This window comes from Geosmithia morbida, assembly GCF_012550715.1.
Source record: "Geosmithia morbida isolate 1262 chromosome Unknown scaffold_7, whole genome shotgun sequence".
Taxonomy (NCBI): domain Eukaryota; kingdom Fungi; phylum Ascomycota; class Sordariomycetes; order Hypocreales; family Bionectriaceae; genus Geosmithia; species Geosmithia morbida.
Window position 1 is genome coordinate 578,689 of NW_023336194.1, and position 18,813 is coordinate 597,501.

The window sequence follows — 18,813 nt, forward strand, 5'->3', positions numbered from 1 at the left end:
CATCAATGTCTGGGCGGTTACATGACATAACAACCCCCCCTCCCCCCCGTTGTCGCAACAACATCAAAAGTTATACAGCCTATGAGATATGAATGTGAAGGAATATATGCATATGGGGGGGGGGGGGGAGGGGAGAGAGGATAGACGTGATTATGATTGTGCTTACCCTCCCAGTATTACTCTCCCAGTAGCAGTAATCATACTAGTAGTGAAGGCGAAGACATGTGATACGTACCAGTACCAAGTTTACATCGTGGCCATTGGTGTCAGGGTCTGCCAAAGTGGCCCCTCTCATCTCCCATATTTCTTCCAAGTTGTTGTGTTTGGTTACGTTCTCACGTGCGCCGGCGTTGTAGATTATACAGGTGCATTAGCCCCTTCAAGAGAGGGGGCCGCGGCGGTTGTATGATATTGTTCAATCTATCTATGCAAAGGATGAGGCCGCAGTTATATCTGAGTGCGATGTTTGCGTGGAGACCTGAGGCTTAGATATCGGACCGGAATAACTATTCTAGCTATTATATGGAGTTTGATGATATCTGTGCAAGACATATTGAAACGTTGGGAGTTTGCCGGCAACGAGGGGAGGATTCAAGCACTGCCGATTTTTTCTCTCTTTTTTTTTCCATCTCCTTTTTTCTTTGAAAGAAAGCATAAAACTCCCTCGAGAGATGTACAAGGGGAGCTCGATTTTTTTTTCTTTTTTTTGATATTATCATCTATCCGTATCCGATGCCCACCATCTAATCTATATCTGTAGGGTAGCGTAGATTGATGAAATCTACCGAATTAGGCCTTGACTGATCTGTACCAATACCATTTATTATTACCTGTACCGCATGACAAATTCTTCTCAAATACCAGCTCATGGGCTCCGCCGGATGGCAAAAGCGATGGACGATTCCTCCCTCTCGTCTCGACCGGTCTAAACCTTTACAGCTACCCTCCACTCCCGAGCAGAGTGCTTTTCTACGATCGCGCACTGTTCTACTAATTCCATGGAAATGGTCATACGGATAGATCCGACTGTACTCGTCTCGATGCCTCTGCCGTACACACACACACACTGGTCACCGGTGCCTTCATCGCTATGACTCTTCTACGATAGCCTCTATACGCAGACCTTGTCACCCACCTCCCTACTCCCCCCCCCCCCCTAAGCAGACTCGTTGTCTTGATGGAAGACTGGCGATTCACTCGTGCCGTTACGTGTATTGTTCTCATCATTGCGTGTATCATGCTTATAAGCCAGACCGTACCATTCGTTACTCCATAGACCTCCATAGACCAAATCTACCATCTCTGTGCAGAAGAATTCTATATATCCTAGATAGAAGATAGTAGAGTGAGAAAAAGGCATGAAAAAAAATAAAGGAGGGGGTATTTGTCAACATGTGATGAGAGAGAAAGGAGCAGAAGTACGCCGAGAAGAAGGATCCGTGGCCGAAATGACCGAAAACAGAGAGGGGGTGGAAGGAGAAGGAAAGAGGCAAGGAAGACGAGAGAATCACTTGAATAACCTCTTCCACAGAGACTTCTTCTTGTCCTCGTACCCTTCTTCCTGGACATTATGCCGTCCCACGATGGAGAGGAAGACCTCGTCCAGAGTAGTGGGGCTGACGCTGTAGTGTCCTATCCCCAGGGCGGACCTGTTCTCCTCCAGCAGGATGAGGAGGCGTCCTATGGCGCTCCGGTTGTTGGCCGCGGCCTCGGCATCGCCGGTCACGCCGTCGCCGGCCGTCCTCTTCTGCTGCTCCTGCCGGGCCATGCTGCCCGTCGCGGCCAGCACGTCGGTGGCAGAGACCTGGAAGCGGAGCTGGCCGTGGTACGTCTTTGTCTCGACGTCAGCGGTCGGGAGGCTCTCGCGGATCCAGCGCGTCACGCGGTCCATCTCGGCGTCCGTCGTGCGCGGCGCGTCCCGGTGCACGAGGTGGATGTGCAGCATGTCGCCGAACCGGCGGCGCAGCTCGTCCGGTGTGCCCATGGCCAGCATGCGCCGCGCCATGATGCCCGCCCGGTGCGCCAGCGCGTCGGCCTCCTCCATGCTGTGCGTCGTCAGGAGGATGGACCGGCCGGGCACCAGGGCCGCCAGGGTCTTCCACATGATGCGCTTGGACGCCGCGTCCAGGCCAGAGGAAGGCTCGTCCAGGAGGACGACGGTCGGGTTGCCCATCAGGGCGATGCCCAGGCTGAGCTTGCGCTTGTTGCCGCCCGATAGGGCCGCCGCCATGCGTGTCTCGAACGACGCGAGGCCCACGGCGTTGAGGATGGCCGACACGTTGTGCTCGACGTCCGCGATTCCGCGCACCCTGGCGTAGAACTCGAGGTGCTCCCGCACCGTCATGTGGTCTACTGCGTCGATCTGCGGGCAGACGCCCAGGTTCGTGCGCGCCGCCGCTAGGTCCTCGGTGACCGAGTCTTCCTCGACAAGCACGTCGCCTCCGTTCCTGCTGGGCTTGATGTCACCGCGGATCAGGGAGATGGTCGTCGACTTTCCGGCACCGTTGGGTCCTAGGAGGGCGTACACCTCGCCGCGTCGGATGCCGAAGGTGACGTTGTCGACGGCGATGTTGTTCTTGAACGTCTTGGTGAGGTGCATGACGCGCAGGCCGTTCTCCCGCGAGCCCGTCTCTTCCAGACGGGTCAGCTCCTTGCTGACCTCCTCGTCAACGTCGCCCTCCGAGTCTGGCACGCGGTCCTTGCGGAACAGTCCGCGCACGGACGAGCCGACGGATCCGCTGTCGAACCAGATGACGAGCAGGAACAGGATGACGGACTGCAGAATGAGGAAGAGGATGGGGCCTCCGTACTGGAGCATAGCGCTAGGGTCCGATGAGATCTCCTGCCCATCGCAGGTCGTCGAGAAGAGGTTCGTGGTCACAAACAGTGCACGCATGGCCGAGCCGATGGGGACAAAGGCCGAGATGACGAAGTGCACGACGCGGAGGCTCGACTCGATGTCTTCGACTGCCACGTACGTGATGACGCACAGGTAGGCGATCAGGTACACCAGGAAACCGACAACCTGGATGCCGGCGGCCCAAGCATACGTGGCCAGCTGCGTCTTGGTGAAGAGCGAGATGAAGTAGGCGAGCACGGTCGAGGCCAGGCCGTACAGGAACAAGACGACGAAGACGTACTCGACGTGATACCACATGCTCGACAGGCTGACCCATACGACCGTCACCAGGGCGGCTGTGCCGAGGGTGAAGAGGAAGTCGAAGACGAGGTAGGCCATCCACAGGGGCACGGGACGCACGCCGTTGGAGTACTCGAGCCCACGCACAGACCACCGGCGCTCGTGGCTCGGGTAGAGAGCGAAGAAGGCAGGGTAGCATGCGAGCGCGAGAGCCATGTAGATGACGAGGTTGAGCGAGTCGCCCGTGCTGGGGTTGAAGGGCACGGCGAAGGCAGACCAGGTCGTCTGGATCGTCGTGTTTGTGAGCACGCCGTCGAGGAATTGCTGGGCGAGTATGGGGCTCGTGACGAAGAGGTTGGCCACCCAGGCGAACGTAGCCGGACTCGAGCCGTCTCCGAGCCAGAAACCCGTCGTTGCCTTCTCACGGTTGCTCTCGACGAACTCGGTGAAGTCTTCGTATGTGTCGAGCATCTGGATCTTGCTCAGGGCATCACCACCCGATCCGCCGCCACCGTCACCTCCGTCGCCTGCGAAGAGTGGCCCGAAGAGCCGCGTCAGCGTGGCATTTGTCAGGCTGGCCGCCGGGCCGGCAAAGAGGCTGATCACATCATCCGTCTCCTGGCTCTGCGTGAAGGCATCCTCGGTGCTGGACTTCGAATTGCGGTCGTTGGGAGAGCAGCCGGGGAGGTCCTGGCCGCTGACGAAGAGGGATGTGAGGCCGGCAGCGAAAACGGGGAGGACAAAGGCGATGAGGTACGTAAGATAGTTGCGCTTGAGGACGGTAAGACGCTTCTTGAACAGGATCGAGGACTGCTTGAAGTATCCGATGAGCTGACCGTCCATGAGCTTGAGGCCATCCTCGGAAGAGGCTGTGTCGAGGTCCTCGTCTGGGGACGTGCGTATCTTCTCCTTGGCGTACGTCTCCTGATGGGCCCCACGGAAAGCCTCCTCGTCCCGGATCTCCTCAGCCAGCTGAAGGAAGACGTCTTCGATTGTCGGACCGGAGAACCGGTAGTCCGCGATCCCAGCGTCTTCGAGCTCCTTGATGACGCGGGCCGACAGCGTGGCGGACGGGGAGACGTAGATGACGAGGTCGAGCGTCTCCTTCCTGGTCACGCCCTCGACATCGGGCGCCTTCAGTCCGGGCGCTCTGTGGACGGTGACCCTATATCCGCCACCGAGCCTGTCCTTGAGCTCGACCGATGAGCCCTGAGCGCGCAGCGTGCCCTTGGAGAGGATGGCGATGTGGTCGGCGAGAAGATCGGCCTCGTCGAGGAAATGCGTCGTCAGGATCATTGTGCGCCTTCCACGCTCGGCAAGGAGGATGTCCCACAGCTTCCTCCGCGACAGGGGGTCGATGCCGCTGCTGACCTCGTCGATGCAGCACACGGCGCTGCCGCCCGTCAGCATCATGCCGAGCTGGAGCTTGCGCTTCTGACCGCCGGAGAGGGTCTTGGAGAGGGCCTTGCGTTTCTTAGTCAGGTCGACGGCCTCGATGAGGTCGGCGATCTCTCGGCGCGAGGCCCTCGCATCCGGGCTCTTGAGACGGTTGAATATGTGGAGGTGTTCCTCGACAGTCAGGTCATCCCACAGAACATTCTTTTGCGGGGCAATGCCGAGACCGCCGGTGCCGTCGATGGTGATGGTGCCGTCAGTCAGCCTGTGCAGACCGGCGATGGCGTCGAGCGTGGTGCTCTTTCCACTGCCGTTGGCACCGAGGAGGGCGACGATCTGACCGCGTCCAGCATCGAAACTGAGGTTGTCGACAGCGACGACGGGGTTGGCAGGCTTGGACTTGGTGGCGAACAGGCGCGAGAAGAAGCTGGGCTGGTAGATCTTGCTGAATCCCCGGAGCTCCACGGCATTATCGCCGTGGTCGGCCGAGGCGCCGCCCCTGTACTGGCGGCCCTTGGTGGACGTACCGTAGAGGTACTGCTCGATGACGGCGCCGATGAGGGGGTATCCAAAGATGTGAATGACGAGCATGATCCAGAAGAAGATCCCAGGGAGCTTCCAGGGGCTCGAGGGCGGGTCCTGAGCAAGGTCCGTAGGCCGCCCCACACGCTCAAAGCGAGCCATGAAGGTGACGAAGTAGACAAACGTGCAAGGTGTGAAGAGGACGGAGAGGACGGCGACGATGACGGTGTCGGGCTGGGTGATGGACTGCGCAAGGATGGCGAGGAGCAGGCAGGAGAGGATGGCAGTGATGCCGCTGAGCTGGGCGCGTCTGAAGAAGGAGGCGAAGAGGATGGACATGGAGGTGAAGGCGAGACCGCCGAGAAGGACGAAGAAGAGGACGATGGCAACGCTGGTGTGGGGGAAGACGCCCTGGCGGACGATGATGGACGAGATGATCCAGGCGGGCGCGTAGACGATGCTGAAGGACAGGTGGTGGGCGACGATGCGGGCGGCGAGGCCGGTCCACTGGTAGCGGACGGGCATCATGGCGTCCACGAGCTGGGACATGCCGCTCTCGCGCTCCGAGGCGATGAACCCGGTGAGGTGGTAGGTGACCCAAAGGACGGAGGCGACGAAGACGACACCCATGAAGTTGACGATGGAGCGCTGGTACAGCTTGCGGACCTCGGCCTCGCGCTCTTTGGGCGTCATGCTCGTGTAGGCCAGCTCACCGACGCCGTCGAGGGCGCCGGAAGTGCTGTCGTCGAGGCTGGCGATGGCAGAGTCGACGGCGTGCTGAAGGGGGATGAGGTAAACCTGCTGGGGGTTGGAGTCGGAATCGACCTCGATCTTGGAAGAGGCGCTGGAGAAGGCGGCATCGGAGCGGATCGTGTAGTTCCAGAAGGTGGCCTGCCCCTGCTCGGGGCTGGACCGTACGATGACGGCGCCGTAGCAGTTGGTGACGCCGCGAAGGCTGCTGGGGCACTGGGCGGCGATGTCATCCTCGCTGTCCAGGCGGACGGCGCGCATCGCATCGTTGGCGCTCCCGATCTGGGACTCGAGCCTGTCGAGGACGGCGTCGATCTGGCCGCCCGAGGGCCCGGCGTTGACGAGCAGCACCTTGTCGCGACGGCTGCCGATCGCGGCGGCAAACGCATCGTCGAGCGACCGGACGGGGTGGACGCCACTGATTCCAAATACGGCGGGCGGGACGAACAGGTTCTTGGCGTAGCTGAAAAAGGCCGAGAGGGCAATGGGCACGATAAAGGCCATTAATATGCAAGCGGTGGAGTGGCGGAGGAGGGTGCATCGCCAGTTCTTGATCATCAAGGTCCAGATCTGCTTGGTGACGGCCATATCGACGAGTCGGGAGAGGAGATGACGACGACCTCTGTCCTCGTCTCTTCCCGAGGAGACGGGAGAGCGACCGTGAGAGTACAGTTACTCTGTCGTCGTCGTCGTCGTCGTCGTCGTCGTCGTGGTATACCCGTCGTCAAAGATGTGATACTGAGAGGAGTGAATCTATCTACTGGAACAGTTTGGATTGACGTAAGTAATGTTTGCCGGGAAGAAGAGCATCAAGGGGAAGGAACAAAGGGCTCACGTAGAGGAGGCAGGCGCGAGCCGAAAGCGGAGTGAGGGAAAGGATGAGGTGAGATAGAGCGCCTCGTCTCTGCCTCATTGTCTTCCTCACATGCAGGCTTCCGAGAGAGAAAAAAAAAAGTGGAATGGTGGGCAAAAAAAAAAAAAATACAAGAAAGAGTGGGAGGAATAGAAAAAGAAAGAAGTGAATTGCGACGCGCGACTCTCCATGCCATTCACGGAGTTAGCAATCCTCATCCCCGACTGGGGTCAAGGTGGAGAACCAACTGACGACGGTGCCTCGTGGTCTTGGGCCCAGGCTCAGTAATGGTAGGCGGTGGGTGATAGCTTTCTCGTAATATCTGCTCCGTACGTTATGCGGAGCGATATTAATCAGGAGTAATATAGCATCAAGTGGTCAGGAACGGGATTCAGAGGATCGGGGCGAGTATTGAGCCGCCGGGGTAAAGATGGGGAGTACGAGCAGATAGAAGAGGTATGCGAGATAGCCATACCTCGACGCACCCATGCAGTCTGATAGGATTGATATGATAAAAGATGGGAAGAATTCATATCGAACAGAGCATTGGTCTTAGCAGGCTGCTTCTGCACATCCGGCTAGATACTATTATCACAGCATATTCCCGATGGCATATTCTATAACCTGTAGACCGATACCGAGCTGCATTTAGTGGGACTCACCTACTAACGGCCGCCGTTGCACGCCACTCACAGCGTCTATAGACGCCCGAAATCTGCCCATCTAGGTGCTGAGACCGGCTCGGGCTTGGTGAGAGTCGTCAACGTTGCCGAGCAATTGCGGGGCCGAGTTGGATCGCTTGGATCGCTTGGACGGCCGGGATTGAGCATCAGAGAGGCCTTCCATACTATCTAATCAGTACAATTGCCAGTCAGAATACAGATTACTCTGTACGGGTACGGATTGCATACGTGAGAGCATCGATACTGTTCTGTAACACCTTGATGTGCTCCACCATAGCATCACTACGGAGTAATCTGTACTGGGAGTATTATTTACGAGTAACCCGTACAGATTTACTTGTACATGTGTTATATATATGTACGGATTACATCCTGTACTGCACCCCATCCATCATCACTCATCTCAGCCATTCACTGCCATCCTGGACCATTCATCATCGCCTCTGATCATTCGCCAAGACCGCCCTTTCCCTTTTCTATCCGACTTGTAATCTGTATTGTATTGTACGAGTATGTACAGCTAATACTACGCGTCATCAAGGCAGATGAGTGTCCTACGTGCTGGCGAATCTGTAGTGGGCTGTAACCGACCGTTGCTCCCTTGACACAGGTTTCACCGACGGCCGCCGCCGGCTCCACTGGTCCCCCCCCCTCAACATCATCTGAGACAAGTTCTGCCTCTCCAATCTCACCAGCGGGTGGGAGCGCCGCAGCAAAGCTCTGTGTGGCTGTGATCCGATTCTGTATGTTCGCCCTATTCTCTGCTCCCTTCACTTCGTAATATCGCCAAAGCAGTCACATCACTAATTGCCGATCACTCAGGAATGAATCCCCCCCCCCCCCCCCCGCCATACTCCTCGGCATCATCTCCAACATACCCCCCTCCGTCCTCATCATCGGCAACCATGTCGAACTCTTCGGTGACGTCGCTCTGTGCATCCTCCAAACCACAGTCATCGAAATCACCATCATCGCCATCACCGCTACCGTTAACCCGATGGCCTTCCAGGGCCTGCCGATCAGCCTCCCTCCTCTCCCCCTCATCCACCCCAGCCCACACCCTTTCCCGTATCCGCAGCGCCATGAGGAACCTCCTCCAGCTTTTGAGCGCCCTGACTTTGCGCCTCTCGAGCTCCGCCTCCCTCTCCAGGTCGCACAGCCCCACCAGCACCTCGCGCATCGCCCTCTCGTGTTCTGCCGCCACCACTACCCCGCGCAGCACGGCGGTGCCCTGCCTGCCCTTGAAGGAGAAGCCCGTCAGCGCGGGCGCGTAGTCGATGCCCAGTAGGAACGCCGCGCGCCCGGCGTTCTCCTCGTCCACGTGCACGCCGCCGCGGGGCACCATGCTGGGGACGTACATGTCTATATTGCCGAATTTGTTCTTCGGCACCCGGCCGCTGCGCACGGGCGGAGCCACATACGGCTCCGTCTGATCCAACCTGTAGATTGGCGTCCCCGCACTGTTGCGGTCGCCGTCGTGGTCGCGCGTCTTCTTGGGAGGCAGCCACTTGGCTGGTATCTCGTTGGGCTTCACCACCCGGCCCGCCGCGCGGTACCACTTGTCCGCTGTGCGGGCCACGCGCACGTCTCTGCGGCGGTATATCTTCTCCAGTGGGGCTCTGGCCCCCGCACCCACGGTTCCCGATGGTGTAGCCCCCGGGACGAGCACCTCGTGTCTCCGGAGATGTCGCTCCAGAGCATAGATGGGATGGTCCTTGAAGTCCTGCACGTTGCGCGGCATGGGTTCTCTGGCCTCAATGCCCGCCAGCTCGTTGTCCTCGATCTGGTCGAGGTCCTCGCGCCGTCGTCGGGAAAAGGGCCGCAGGACCATCCGCCACCATCTTGCGCCGTCTTCCAGGCCGCTCTCGATCCGTAGCCGCCGCGTCTTGGCCGTGTACGCCTTGGCGTATCGTCTAGTCACATCTTTGGCTGTGCCGTCGGCCTCGAACGCCACCACATAGGTCATGCAGTTCTCCCTGTCTGACGCGGGCGGCTCTAACACATGGGGTTTCCAGAAGCTGTGCGTCACCACGGCATCTACGGGCTGCCATTTCTGGTGCCCGACGTCTAGTACCTCGACCCAGTAGATGGGGTAGGCTGACTCGCGGATGTTCTTGGGCGTCGCGAATGTTGACCGACGGTCTGGTGATGACGGTGATGAAGTTGCCGTGGCGGATGTGAACCCGTACGATGCCGCGTCTGGGTGACCCAGCCGCCGGCGTGCCGTAGGTGGGCCTGCTGCTGCCACCACCGATGCCCTGGCTGCCACAGACCTGGCCTGGAAATTCGCCATCGAGGCGCGCAGCTGTTCACCCTTCTCGGCCTTCTTGGCCTCCGCTTTAGCCTTGCCTTTAGCCTTGGACTTGGGGAGCGTCGGTGCCCCGGCTGTCCAAGTCAAAGGCTGAAGGGAACAGACCAGCCGCGTCCTCACGCCGGCGCTACGGAGCAAGGCACAGTAGAGCTGTGCGCCCACATCACGCGATCCTTGGAGTGTCTTGGCCGCGTTCCTAAAGTCTTCGCGATCCATGCAGGAGTCCATGTCCTCCGGAGGTTCATACTGTCCCAAGGTACAGGTACATTAGCATCAGCAACCCATGCGTGGTGGAGGATACCAGCAAGACCCATACATTCCGTAGTTGCTCGGCGTCTTCGGCCCAGAGAGCACGCCGCAGACCCCGCTCTGTCTTCTCGAATCTCGTTTTCCACATGGCATCGGCCTGACGCAGCCCGTTCTTGAGGCTCTCGGAGCGACCAAACTGCGACAGGTTGGCCCCGGGGTTCAGGTACATCACTGTCTTGTCCGTTAGGCGGCGGCGCAGGTGCTCCTGAACTTCGGAGTCATTGCACCACTGATTGCGCCGCGCGGCGTGGAAGAGCAGGCACAGGACGTGTGTCTGGTGGATGGTGATGCGCTGCTGCTTCTCCTCGCGGGTCATGGGCTTGCGCCGATCGGCCGTTGATTTCCTTACCGATGTCAGGGATGCTTTTTCGGTTGAAAGGTCTAGTTCTAGGTTGCCATCTGCCGCTGCTACCGTCGACTTGAGCGGTGCCATGAAGTCGACGTCCTCGAATTGAACGTTCTCATCGTCGTCGTCTTCCTCGTCCGAATCCACCTTCATTGTCTGCACTGTCGGTGCTGGAAGGGAAACATCTTCGAACTCGATAGCCTCGTCATCGTCGTCATCGTCGTCATCGTCATGTTCGGCCTGCTGTAGGGCCGCATCCTCTGCTTGGGGCTGTTGGCCCGCGCGGCGCCTCTTTAGCGGACGGCCGGTGTGTGGTGAGCGTTGCTGCTCCTCCCGCTGCCTTGACACGCCGACCTCGGCCAGCATGGCCTCGTATACGCCTGCTGCACCCTGGGTGCTGGCATTGCCTGTATCTGTGCGCTTTCGCCGTGCCATTGTGCTTGCCTGAGCGCCGAGCGGACGGCACGCGACGTCATGCACCTGCTGTGATTCACGGTTCCGACAAGTCAGGGCGTCTTTGCGTCATCGGTTGGCGCGCAGTCACGTGAAGCAGGAGAACTTAGATCGGGATCCTATGATGAAATGGGGTAATACGTGTGTTGTCTGCCCCTCAACATGAATTTCTCGATGACCTTAAAGAATATGGCAAGTATTGATAATAGCCGGTTAATTGGGCCAGACTATGAAAGCCAAAAATAAGAAGCACAAGAGAAAAGCATGGACAACGGTGTTGGTGAATGTTGGTAGAGAATCTGCTGTTGTCTGACCCTTGTCAATCATAAGCAGGGGGGGGGAGGGGTAAACCCCCATATTCAAATTATTCGAGAGAAAGCGACACAGACCTCGGATTCAAGCATCCGAGCGTCATTTCCAATAGGAAATCAGCTCAAGTAGTCTAGGTGGTTAGGGCACCACGTTGTGGTTTACATACCGGTACCGTGGAAACCTGAGTTCGAGTCTCAGCTTGGGCATTATTTTTTTCGGCCATTGTCCAAAATTTTTTTGTCTTACCCCCCCCCGGTTCTACCTCGTTTGACAGACCATACAAGGAACTTCTGCTGCACCTCGAACACTCCGTCGTCTGTTGTGAGCGTTTCCATACTTTTGATTCGATTCAATAAAGGGCTAAAGGAGGGATACCGAGACACAAGAGATACTATTTAAGCGCTATACTACTCCGTGGAAATAATTACAACGAAATCACCACGTCAACCAGCGTCCAAAGCACCGAGAGTACATATCCCCCCCCCCCCTCTCTTTCGCCAGACTTTGGTATCTACTGGGTCAACCATCCGAGGTAATCGGCAACAACCAGTGTGGCCATGCTACGTCGGTAGCCAGTCAGCGGCGTTTCTCCAGAATAAGAAAGGAATAAAAGACAGCAGGATAAAGGAAACTTACGCGTGAGGAGCGATGCGAATATAGTAGGTCCCGAATCCGCGGTAGAAGCGCGTGATGCCCTCAGCCTTGGCGACCTTGGCGAAGCAGTCGACCATACCGCGGTAAGGAAGCTTCCCGTCAGCGCCCTTCTGCTGCTTCTGCAGGCGCGTCTTGACAAAGTCAAAGGGAAGGCTGAAGAAGCTGGCGAAGAAGCCGGCAATGGCGCTGGCGCTGAGCGTCTGGGCGCGCGGGGAAAGGGTCAGGTCGGGGCTGTCGCGCAGACGGGCCTTGGCCTCGCTGAAGAAGGCGAGCTGGCCAAAGTTGAGGGCCATGGCGCGCACGACGGTGGGGGCGGCACCGGCCCAGAGCGCGCCGACACCTTCGGACCTGGCAATGGACGACAGCGCGTCGAAGACGGAGCGGTAGTTCTTGCGCTGGGCCGCCGGCTTGAGCCCGTCGCTCTGCATGCGGATCAGCGCCAGGTCGGCCGGGTTTCCCACCATGGCGGCAAGGCCACCCGCCGTGAGGCCGGCGGCGGCCCTCTCGGCGAAGCCGACCTTGCGCTCCCCCGCCCGCGACGTCAGCGTCTTGATGAAGGTGTCGAAGAAGCCGATGCGCGCCGTCGTGTACACGGCCTGCCGGAGGAGCCCCGCGGACAGCCCAGTGTACAGGTCCATCACGCGTCCGCTGCCGACGATCTGACGCGTGACGGACAGGGCGGTCGGCCTGGCACCGGTCGACGTGCCCTCGCCGGCCAGCTGGATGCGCACCTTGACCATGTCCACCGGCTGGATCATGGTCGTGGCCACCATGCCACTCAGACCCCCGTTGATAAACGGCAGAGCCATCCGCATCGCAGGGGTGTGTAAGATGCCCGAAGAGACGGAGGCGATGTCGTTCTTGGCTGATGCGGCCATCTCGGATCCCTTGGACCGCGCCGACTCGGCTGCCTGCTTCAAGCTTCCAGATGTCATGTTGCGGATCGAGGCAGACGCTGTTGCGATATATATATATATTATACTGATGTGTATACACGGGCTGACGGGCAAGGTACCGAGTTCAGGTACGTATCATGGGAGCGAGTGTATGTGCAGTGTATGATGAAGCTAGACCCTTCTTCTACTTCTTCGCCTCTCGTTGATGTTAGCCATGCATTCTCTTGATGGGAGTAGAGCCAGTCCTTGGATCTCGCCGATGCCATGTCCGTTAGACACGGGACTCGACTAGCCGCACCGACGTGAACTGGTGGAGTTGGTGAAGCCCCAAGTCTTCCCACAAGTAGCTGTCCATTGACCCGGCCATCTGCTCGAACTGAGCAGGCCCAATCGTAATTCTCGTTTCCACGCCGAACCAGGAGACAGAGCGAGGAAGGAAAAAAGACCGTGGCGCTGATGGCTTGTCTGTGTCCTCTCGAATTCCCGGTGGGTCCCGACGAGCCGGACAATGCAACGAGTAAAGCCGAGTTTATTCTCCCCCCGCAGTCTTCAACTCGTCCTTGACGTCGATGGGTGGAGCCAAGGTACTAGACACGATAAAGAGCCAATGAAGAAGGGGGGGATTTGACATAGCTGGCGTGCAAGCTTACCTGATAGAACAAAAGAGGAAGGGAAGAAACGAAGTTTTGTCTACCTGATTTTTTCTTCTTCTTGTTCCAATGCGCTACCAGTGAGTAGGCAAGGTAAGATGTGATCAGAAGTCTCTTGACTTGCTCTTGTCGATTGAGCTTGAGCCGAAGCGGAAGAGGCGAGGAAACCGGGGTCTTGCGGGGTTCCCAGAACGGAAGTTATATTGAGTCAATAAACGGACAGCAAGATGGGGGAACTTGGACAGCGCAGTAGAAGAACCGGAATGGAGAAGAACCGGGGGAAGACGACGGTGACTTATCAAAGAGAAGGGGGTTCAGAGGGCAAGGAGGAGAAGACAGAAGGAGGGTTGGAGCCAGAAAAAGAGACGGAAGCAAAGTCCCCGGATTCTAATACGATTCCCACACACGCTCCCCGAGACTTACTCGCAGGGTCTCGTGCTCTGGAGAGAGAGGGAAGAAGTGTGCCGTCTGTACCTAGCGAGTGGCAAGATGCGGGGGAACAATACGGTCAAGGAGCCAGCTGACTACGACGCAGAGCGAGAGGGGGAGGGAACCGGCTGGTGCCACCTGGGAACGTATGCTGCTAGTTCAGCAAAGTAGCAGCTACTTGGCGGTCCTGTCTTGGTCTGCGAGGCCGTGTGTGGGAGGCGAGCATCAAATGACAGCCGTTCACCGCACACCCTCCCGCAATAACCGTCATCTCCCGAGATGGAAACCTACTTGGATTGGGAGCCAGATGCGACGTGACGGTACGGAAAAGGATTCGACGGTGTATATAGAGTTGTGCGTGCGTGTTGTTTGTGTTTGCGGGGTTCATTCGGAATCTTCTGCCAACACAATCACCTTTCTCTTCGCACCTCTGTACATCCGAGGAGCCAGCTACGGACGAGAGGAACATGGTTGGAGGATGCCGAACATGATCCGTGAATGAGGGGGGGGGGTTGGCATCTAGCTCAAGTTACGGGCTGTAGGTATCAGGTATGTCAGGTCTGTAGATGTATATTTCTTTCTATCAATGCCGTTTGTTGGACGGTTGATGGATAGGAGGAGTACGGAGTGGCGTCGACGTCATCTACATAAATATCGGCCTATCTACTGACAGCTCATGCTTACCTCTAGCCGTCATTATTACTGACTGCAAAAAGTGTCGTCATGCCTACCAATGAATGTGCAGACTTTACCGTTAACCGCCCAGGTATCACGATGGAAACCTCAATTGTTTGGTTTCCTTACTATTACTCAATCAATACGATACCGCAATTCCCGTGTAATAACATGGTACCCCCCCCCCGGCCAATAGTGGAGACTTCCATTCCCGAACGCCGGGCCCACGCGGAGCTCAATCCGGGACATGGCCGAATCTATCTGATCATCCCCACAACCCGGTCGCCAAATCTTGACAATATTTACGCATGAAGCCTGTGGCAGTGGTCATGCTGGTCGTCGGTGTGTTTTATTTTATTTCATTATATTATTTTACCTTTTTTGTGTCATGTGTCATTGTCTCATCGGGGAAACAGATACGGAAGCTTGCCTCTTCAAGTTGCTCAGTGGCGGCTCGTTGATGATACGAGCTGCCTCAGACTTTGACGTTGAAGGCATGCATGGAATCCTCCAGGTATCCAGCTGATGCGTTAATGTCCGCAAGTCTATCCATTGGCTGTCGGCAGCGGTCCCGGACTTGCCATTGACGATAAGAAGACGGTATTTGTCTGTACGATAGCGCTGAGGGTTCATGTGCCCCTTTATTGATCTCTACTAAACCCTCTTGCAGCCTTCCTTACCTCCCAAGCCTGTCTAGTCCTACACTTTCGTCCTTGTCACACCCCACAGATACGTCCCCGTCTCTTCGTGGCATGTCCGAGCGTGGGACTGTCGTGTCCAGCTTGGATCTAAACGTCCGCTTCCATGTCATCCATCCCGTGGCTGTTGGCGATCGCCTTGGTGGTGGTGGTGGTGGTCATCACGTCTTGAACACAGCGCTGCTTTTCTTCAACCGTAGATCATTGACCGATTACATTTGGCTTAGATGAATACCGTTCGCCGTGGCTGCTGAGCCGCTATATGATACCTTCAGGACCTATCGGTGGGGATCATAGGAAGTAGAGCACAGGGACTGAGGAGGCCATATAAGTAGCCGCCTTCTTCAATCTTCGAGGAAGGATCAATGTCTCTTGTATATCCCCCTCACTAGTATCATCCTCACTACCATCTCGTCACCACCTCGCTATTGTCCGGTAGACCTTGCCACTCTCATCTCACTGCACGCATGTGTTCTTGTCAGACTATTGATATTGCTCTGTTGGTCTATAAAGAGCCATACGTGGGATATCCCATCCGTCCATGACGAGGTGGTCTGACTTGTGGAAATTGAGCCCCAAAAGTTGTCGGAACTCCACCACCCGCGACACGGCTGGCTCTCGACTGAAAGACGCTGCTTACTGCTAGGCGACAGTGACGGCTGACGTACTGCTCACGACCTGTACGACGGACATCCACCTCCGCGTTTTCTATCGCGCGCGTCCACGAGTGGGTCTAGATTGGAACCGTGATACCCGGCAGATAGGGCGTCGAGGAGGCCTGTGATGCAGCAACTCCGTCTCGATACCTTGCCCGTGTCATTTTTTTTCCGGGGGTTTCACACCGTCTCGGATCTCCCCAATATCGGGGTGCGGGAGCTGTCATATTCGTGTACGATGTACTCTTGTGTATGTCGTCCGAGATGTGAATGCCGGGGTTGCCCGTCATCGACAAGAACTATCAGATTGCCTAGGACCCGGCTGATCTGACCTGCGATTCCTACCACAGTTTCGGTTCTCATGCGGATAGATGGGCAACACGTATTCTGCCGCCTCTCTGCCGTCATCCTGCATCCAACGGCTTCCCTTCGTATGCCTATCGTTTTCCGTGTCTGCAAGTGGCATATATATTATATAGACCGGGGGGGTATCTGAGATAAGGACGGATATGAGGGTGCTACCCTGAGCCTCCCGGCAGTTTGCTTTTATACCGGTCAGCTTGAGCCCAGAGACGAGTCTTAACCCGGGACAGCTATTATGGTCCTAGTTTCCTATCGTCTTAGTGTCCAAGGTTGAGAAAATCCCTGGTCCTGGGCTTCAGATCCCGACCTCCCTCGCCTGTCTCTGTGCCTGGCCTCTATTAATTCCCCCGCAACTCTCATACTCCAGTCCCGGTCTCTTCGACTTTTTCACCGGCTATCTCGTCATCTGTTTGTGTTGAGAATCCCTTCCAAAAGAAGACCCCTTCTTATTTTCTCTTCCTACGTCACTTCATCTTCGCAACCGCCTTCTTCGAGTCTCAGCATGGACAACAATAATGAAGGCAGAGTGGAAAAGGGCAACATGATAACAGGCGATGCAGCCAGCGACGCAGATGTCACTTCTATCCCGACTCCCGACACTCAGCTGGAAAGGAAGCTCCTCCGACACCTCGACCTTCGCCTTGCACCTCTATTTGCCACGCTTTACTTCCTGGCCTACCTCGATCGCAGCAACATTGGGAACGCTGCTGTCGCCGGATTAGTCGAGGACTTGGGTATCTCGGGATCCCAGTTCAGCACGGCTGTCAGCGTCTTCTTCGCCACCTACGTTACATTCGAGATACCGGCTGTGCTGGTCATGAGAAAGGTCAAGCCTCACCGTCTTCTGTCGGCCATGGTGCTCGGGTGGTCGATTGTCACGATCGGGACGGCATTTGTCAAGAACTTCCGCGACCTCATCGCCGTCCGCTTGCTGCTAGGTCTCTGCGAGGCCGGGTTCTTCCCCTGTCTCAGCCTGTATATCACCATGGTCTACAAGAGAGAAGAGCAGGTGGGTTGTCTCATCCCGGTTATTTCGGTATCCTTTACTTGTACGACCGAGCGACTGAACGTTATCGTAGGGCCTTCGTCTAGCCTACCTGTTCAGCTGTGTGTCCGCCGCCGGCATGTTTGGAGGCCTGATTGCCACGGGCATTGCCGAGATCGGAAACAGGCACGGGATCAATTCCTGGAGGTATGCTGAACTCACCTCATCTATCCAATGTTGCAGCTGTCTGATGCCAATTGCCATAGTTGGCTATACATCATCGAAGGAATCATCTCGATATCGACCGTCTTCTGGGCCTGGTTCGGCCTGCCGGCGGATCCTGCCCGGGCGAAGTGGCTTAGGCCGGATGAACAAGAGGTCATGAAGGTGAGAGAGATTCAGAGGCGGGAGTATCTCGGAAGCTTCGTCTTCGAATGGGCAGAGGTCGGTAGAGCGGTAAGAGACCCAAAAGTCTGGTTGACGTAAGTTCGGACACCACCGCTACATTCTCGATACCACACAACGTTCCTGACACGGAGTTGAACAGGGCTTCTATCCAGTTCTTCCAGGATATTATCCTGTACGGTTTCAGCACGTTCCTTCCTTCAATCTTGAAGAATGACCTGGGCTTTACGAGCATGCAAGCGCAGTATCTCAGCGTACCCGTCTACTTTCTAGGCGGTGTGGTATTCTTCGTGGGTCTACCCAACCCTTCAGACGCTGGCACATACGCTGACATGAAGGATATTACAGTCGAGCGCCGTGTTGGGTGATAGGTGGAAGCTGAGAGGCACCGTGAGCTGCACTTCCTCCGGAACTGCGACCAAAGGTCGTACGTGTCGACTAACATTGAGTATTACGTAGCTCCTCCTTGGTCTGGATGTATTTGCTGTCATCGGATATGCGATTCTGCTCGGTGTCGAGGACAGCCCTAGTGTTCGATACTTTGCTTGCTACCTCATCGCAATTCCCTTGTATTGTGGTCCTGGTCTCAACGAGATATGTAAGTGGCCTTGCGGGAGAATCCAGAAATCGAGGCTCAATGCTAACACCGGATCCCACCAAAGGGATCAACAACAACATGGCCCCTCACTACCGACGTGCTACTGCTATCGGAATCCAGCAGACAGTCGGCAACATGGCCGGTGTTGTGGCCCCACAGGTTTACCGCAGCGCTCCCTACCTTCTTGGCCACTGGTGCTCTCTCGGGTCGGCACTTATCTGCATGGCCCTCATCTCCACGCAGATTGCCTACCTCTACACGCTAAATCGAAAAAAGGATCAGATAAGCAACGAAGAGAGACCGGATGACCGGGTGGAGACAACGGGCGAGGGCGCTCTGGACTTTCGCTATGTATACTAGATGAGTGGGCACGCCGCATGTTGCGTTGCAGGATCACACTCGAGGAACGTCGTTTTCAGTGTGGTGGAATGGCTGAGCGGTGTCGTTTACTCGATACAGATTAGGCAAAGGTTGACCGATCGACTCACCAACGTACGTGCACCTTGGCAGTTCCTCTTGTCCTATAGTTTCCTAATCTCGCTTACTACAAGAAGACGGACGGGTGGGGTCTACGAAGGATAATGTTATAGATCAGGATACTCTGGCAGGTGATTTGGTTATCCTCGTGAATCTCGTGACTACCTCGCAAGTCTGAACCACAAACCCGTTGACCTAGAGACGAAGGAGGTCCAAGGATACGGCTCACTATCTACGTGTGATATCGATCTTGA

General features: G+C 56.6%; 4 protein-coding genes across 4 annotated transcripts; 1 reads left to right on the top strand and 3 right to left on the bottom strand.

The window, feature by feature from the left end:
- Positions 1-1,507: 1,507 nt before the first annotated feature.
- On the bottom strand, positions 1,508-6,394 carry GMORB2_7018 (ABC-type branched-chain amino acid transport system, ATPase component; the record flags this gene model as incomplete). Its single annotated transcript, XM_035468983.1, has 1 exon — positions 1,508-6,394. The coding sequence occupies one exon, from the start codon at positions 6,392-6,394 to the stop codon at positions 1,508-1,510; it is 4,887 nt and encodes a 1,628-aa protein (XP_035321363.1).
- Positions 6,395-8,156: 1,762 nt separating this feature from the next.
- Positions 8,157-10,743, bottom strand: GMORB2_7019 (xeroderma pigmentosum group C-complementing protein; the record flags this gene model as incomplete). The annotated part of the gene is made up of 2 exons (XM_035468984.1): positions 8,157-9,899; positions 9,970-10,743. 2 exons carry the CDS (start codon positions 10,741-10,743, stop codon positions 8,157-8,159), a joined length of 2,517 nt encoding a protein of 838 aa, XP_035321364.1.
- A 962-nt stretch (positions 10,744-11,705) lies between these two features.
- GMORB2_7020 (solute carrier family 25 (mitochondrial oxoglutarate transporter), member 11) lies at positions 11,706-12,662 on the bottom strand (the record flags this gene model as incomplete). Its single annotated transcript, XM_035468985.1, has 1 exon — positions 11,706-12,662. One exon carries the CDS (start codon positions 12,660-12,662, stop codon positions 11,706-11,708), a length of 957 nt encoding a protein of 318 aa, XP_035321365.1.
- A 3,973-nt stretch (positions 12,663-16,635) lies between these two features.
- On the top strand, positions 16,636-18,442 carry GMORB2_7021 (transporter; the record flags this gene model as incomplete). The annotated part of the gene is made up of 7 exons (XM_035468986.1): positions 16,636-17,103; positions 17,174-17,286; positions 17,346-17,561; positions 17,627-17,774; positions 17,833-17,874; positions 17,944-18,082; positions 18,147-18,442. The coding sequence occupies 7 exons, from the start codon at positions 16,636-16,638 to the stop codon at positions 18,440-18,442; spliced, it is 1,422 nt and encodes a 473-aa protein (XP_035321366.1).
- Between the last annotated feature and the right edge of the window lie 371 nt (positions 18,443-18,813).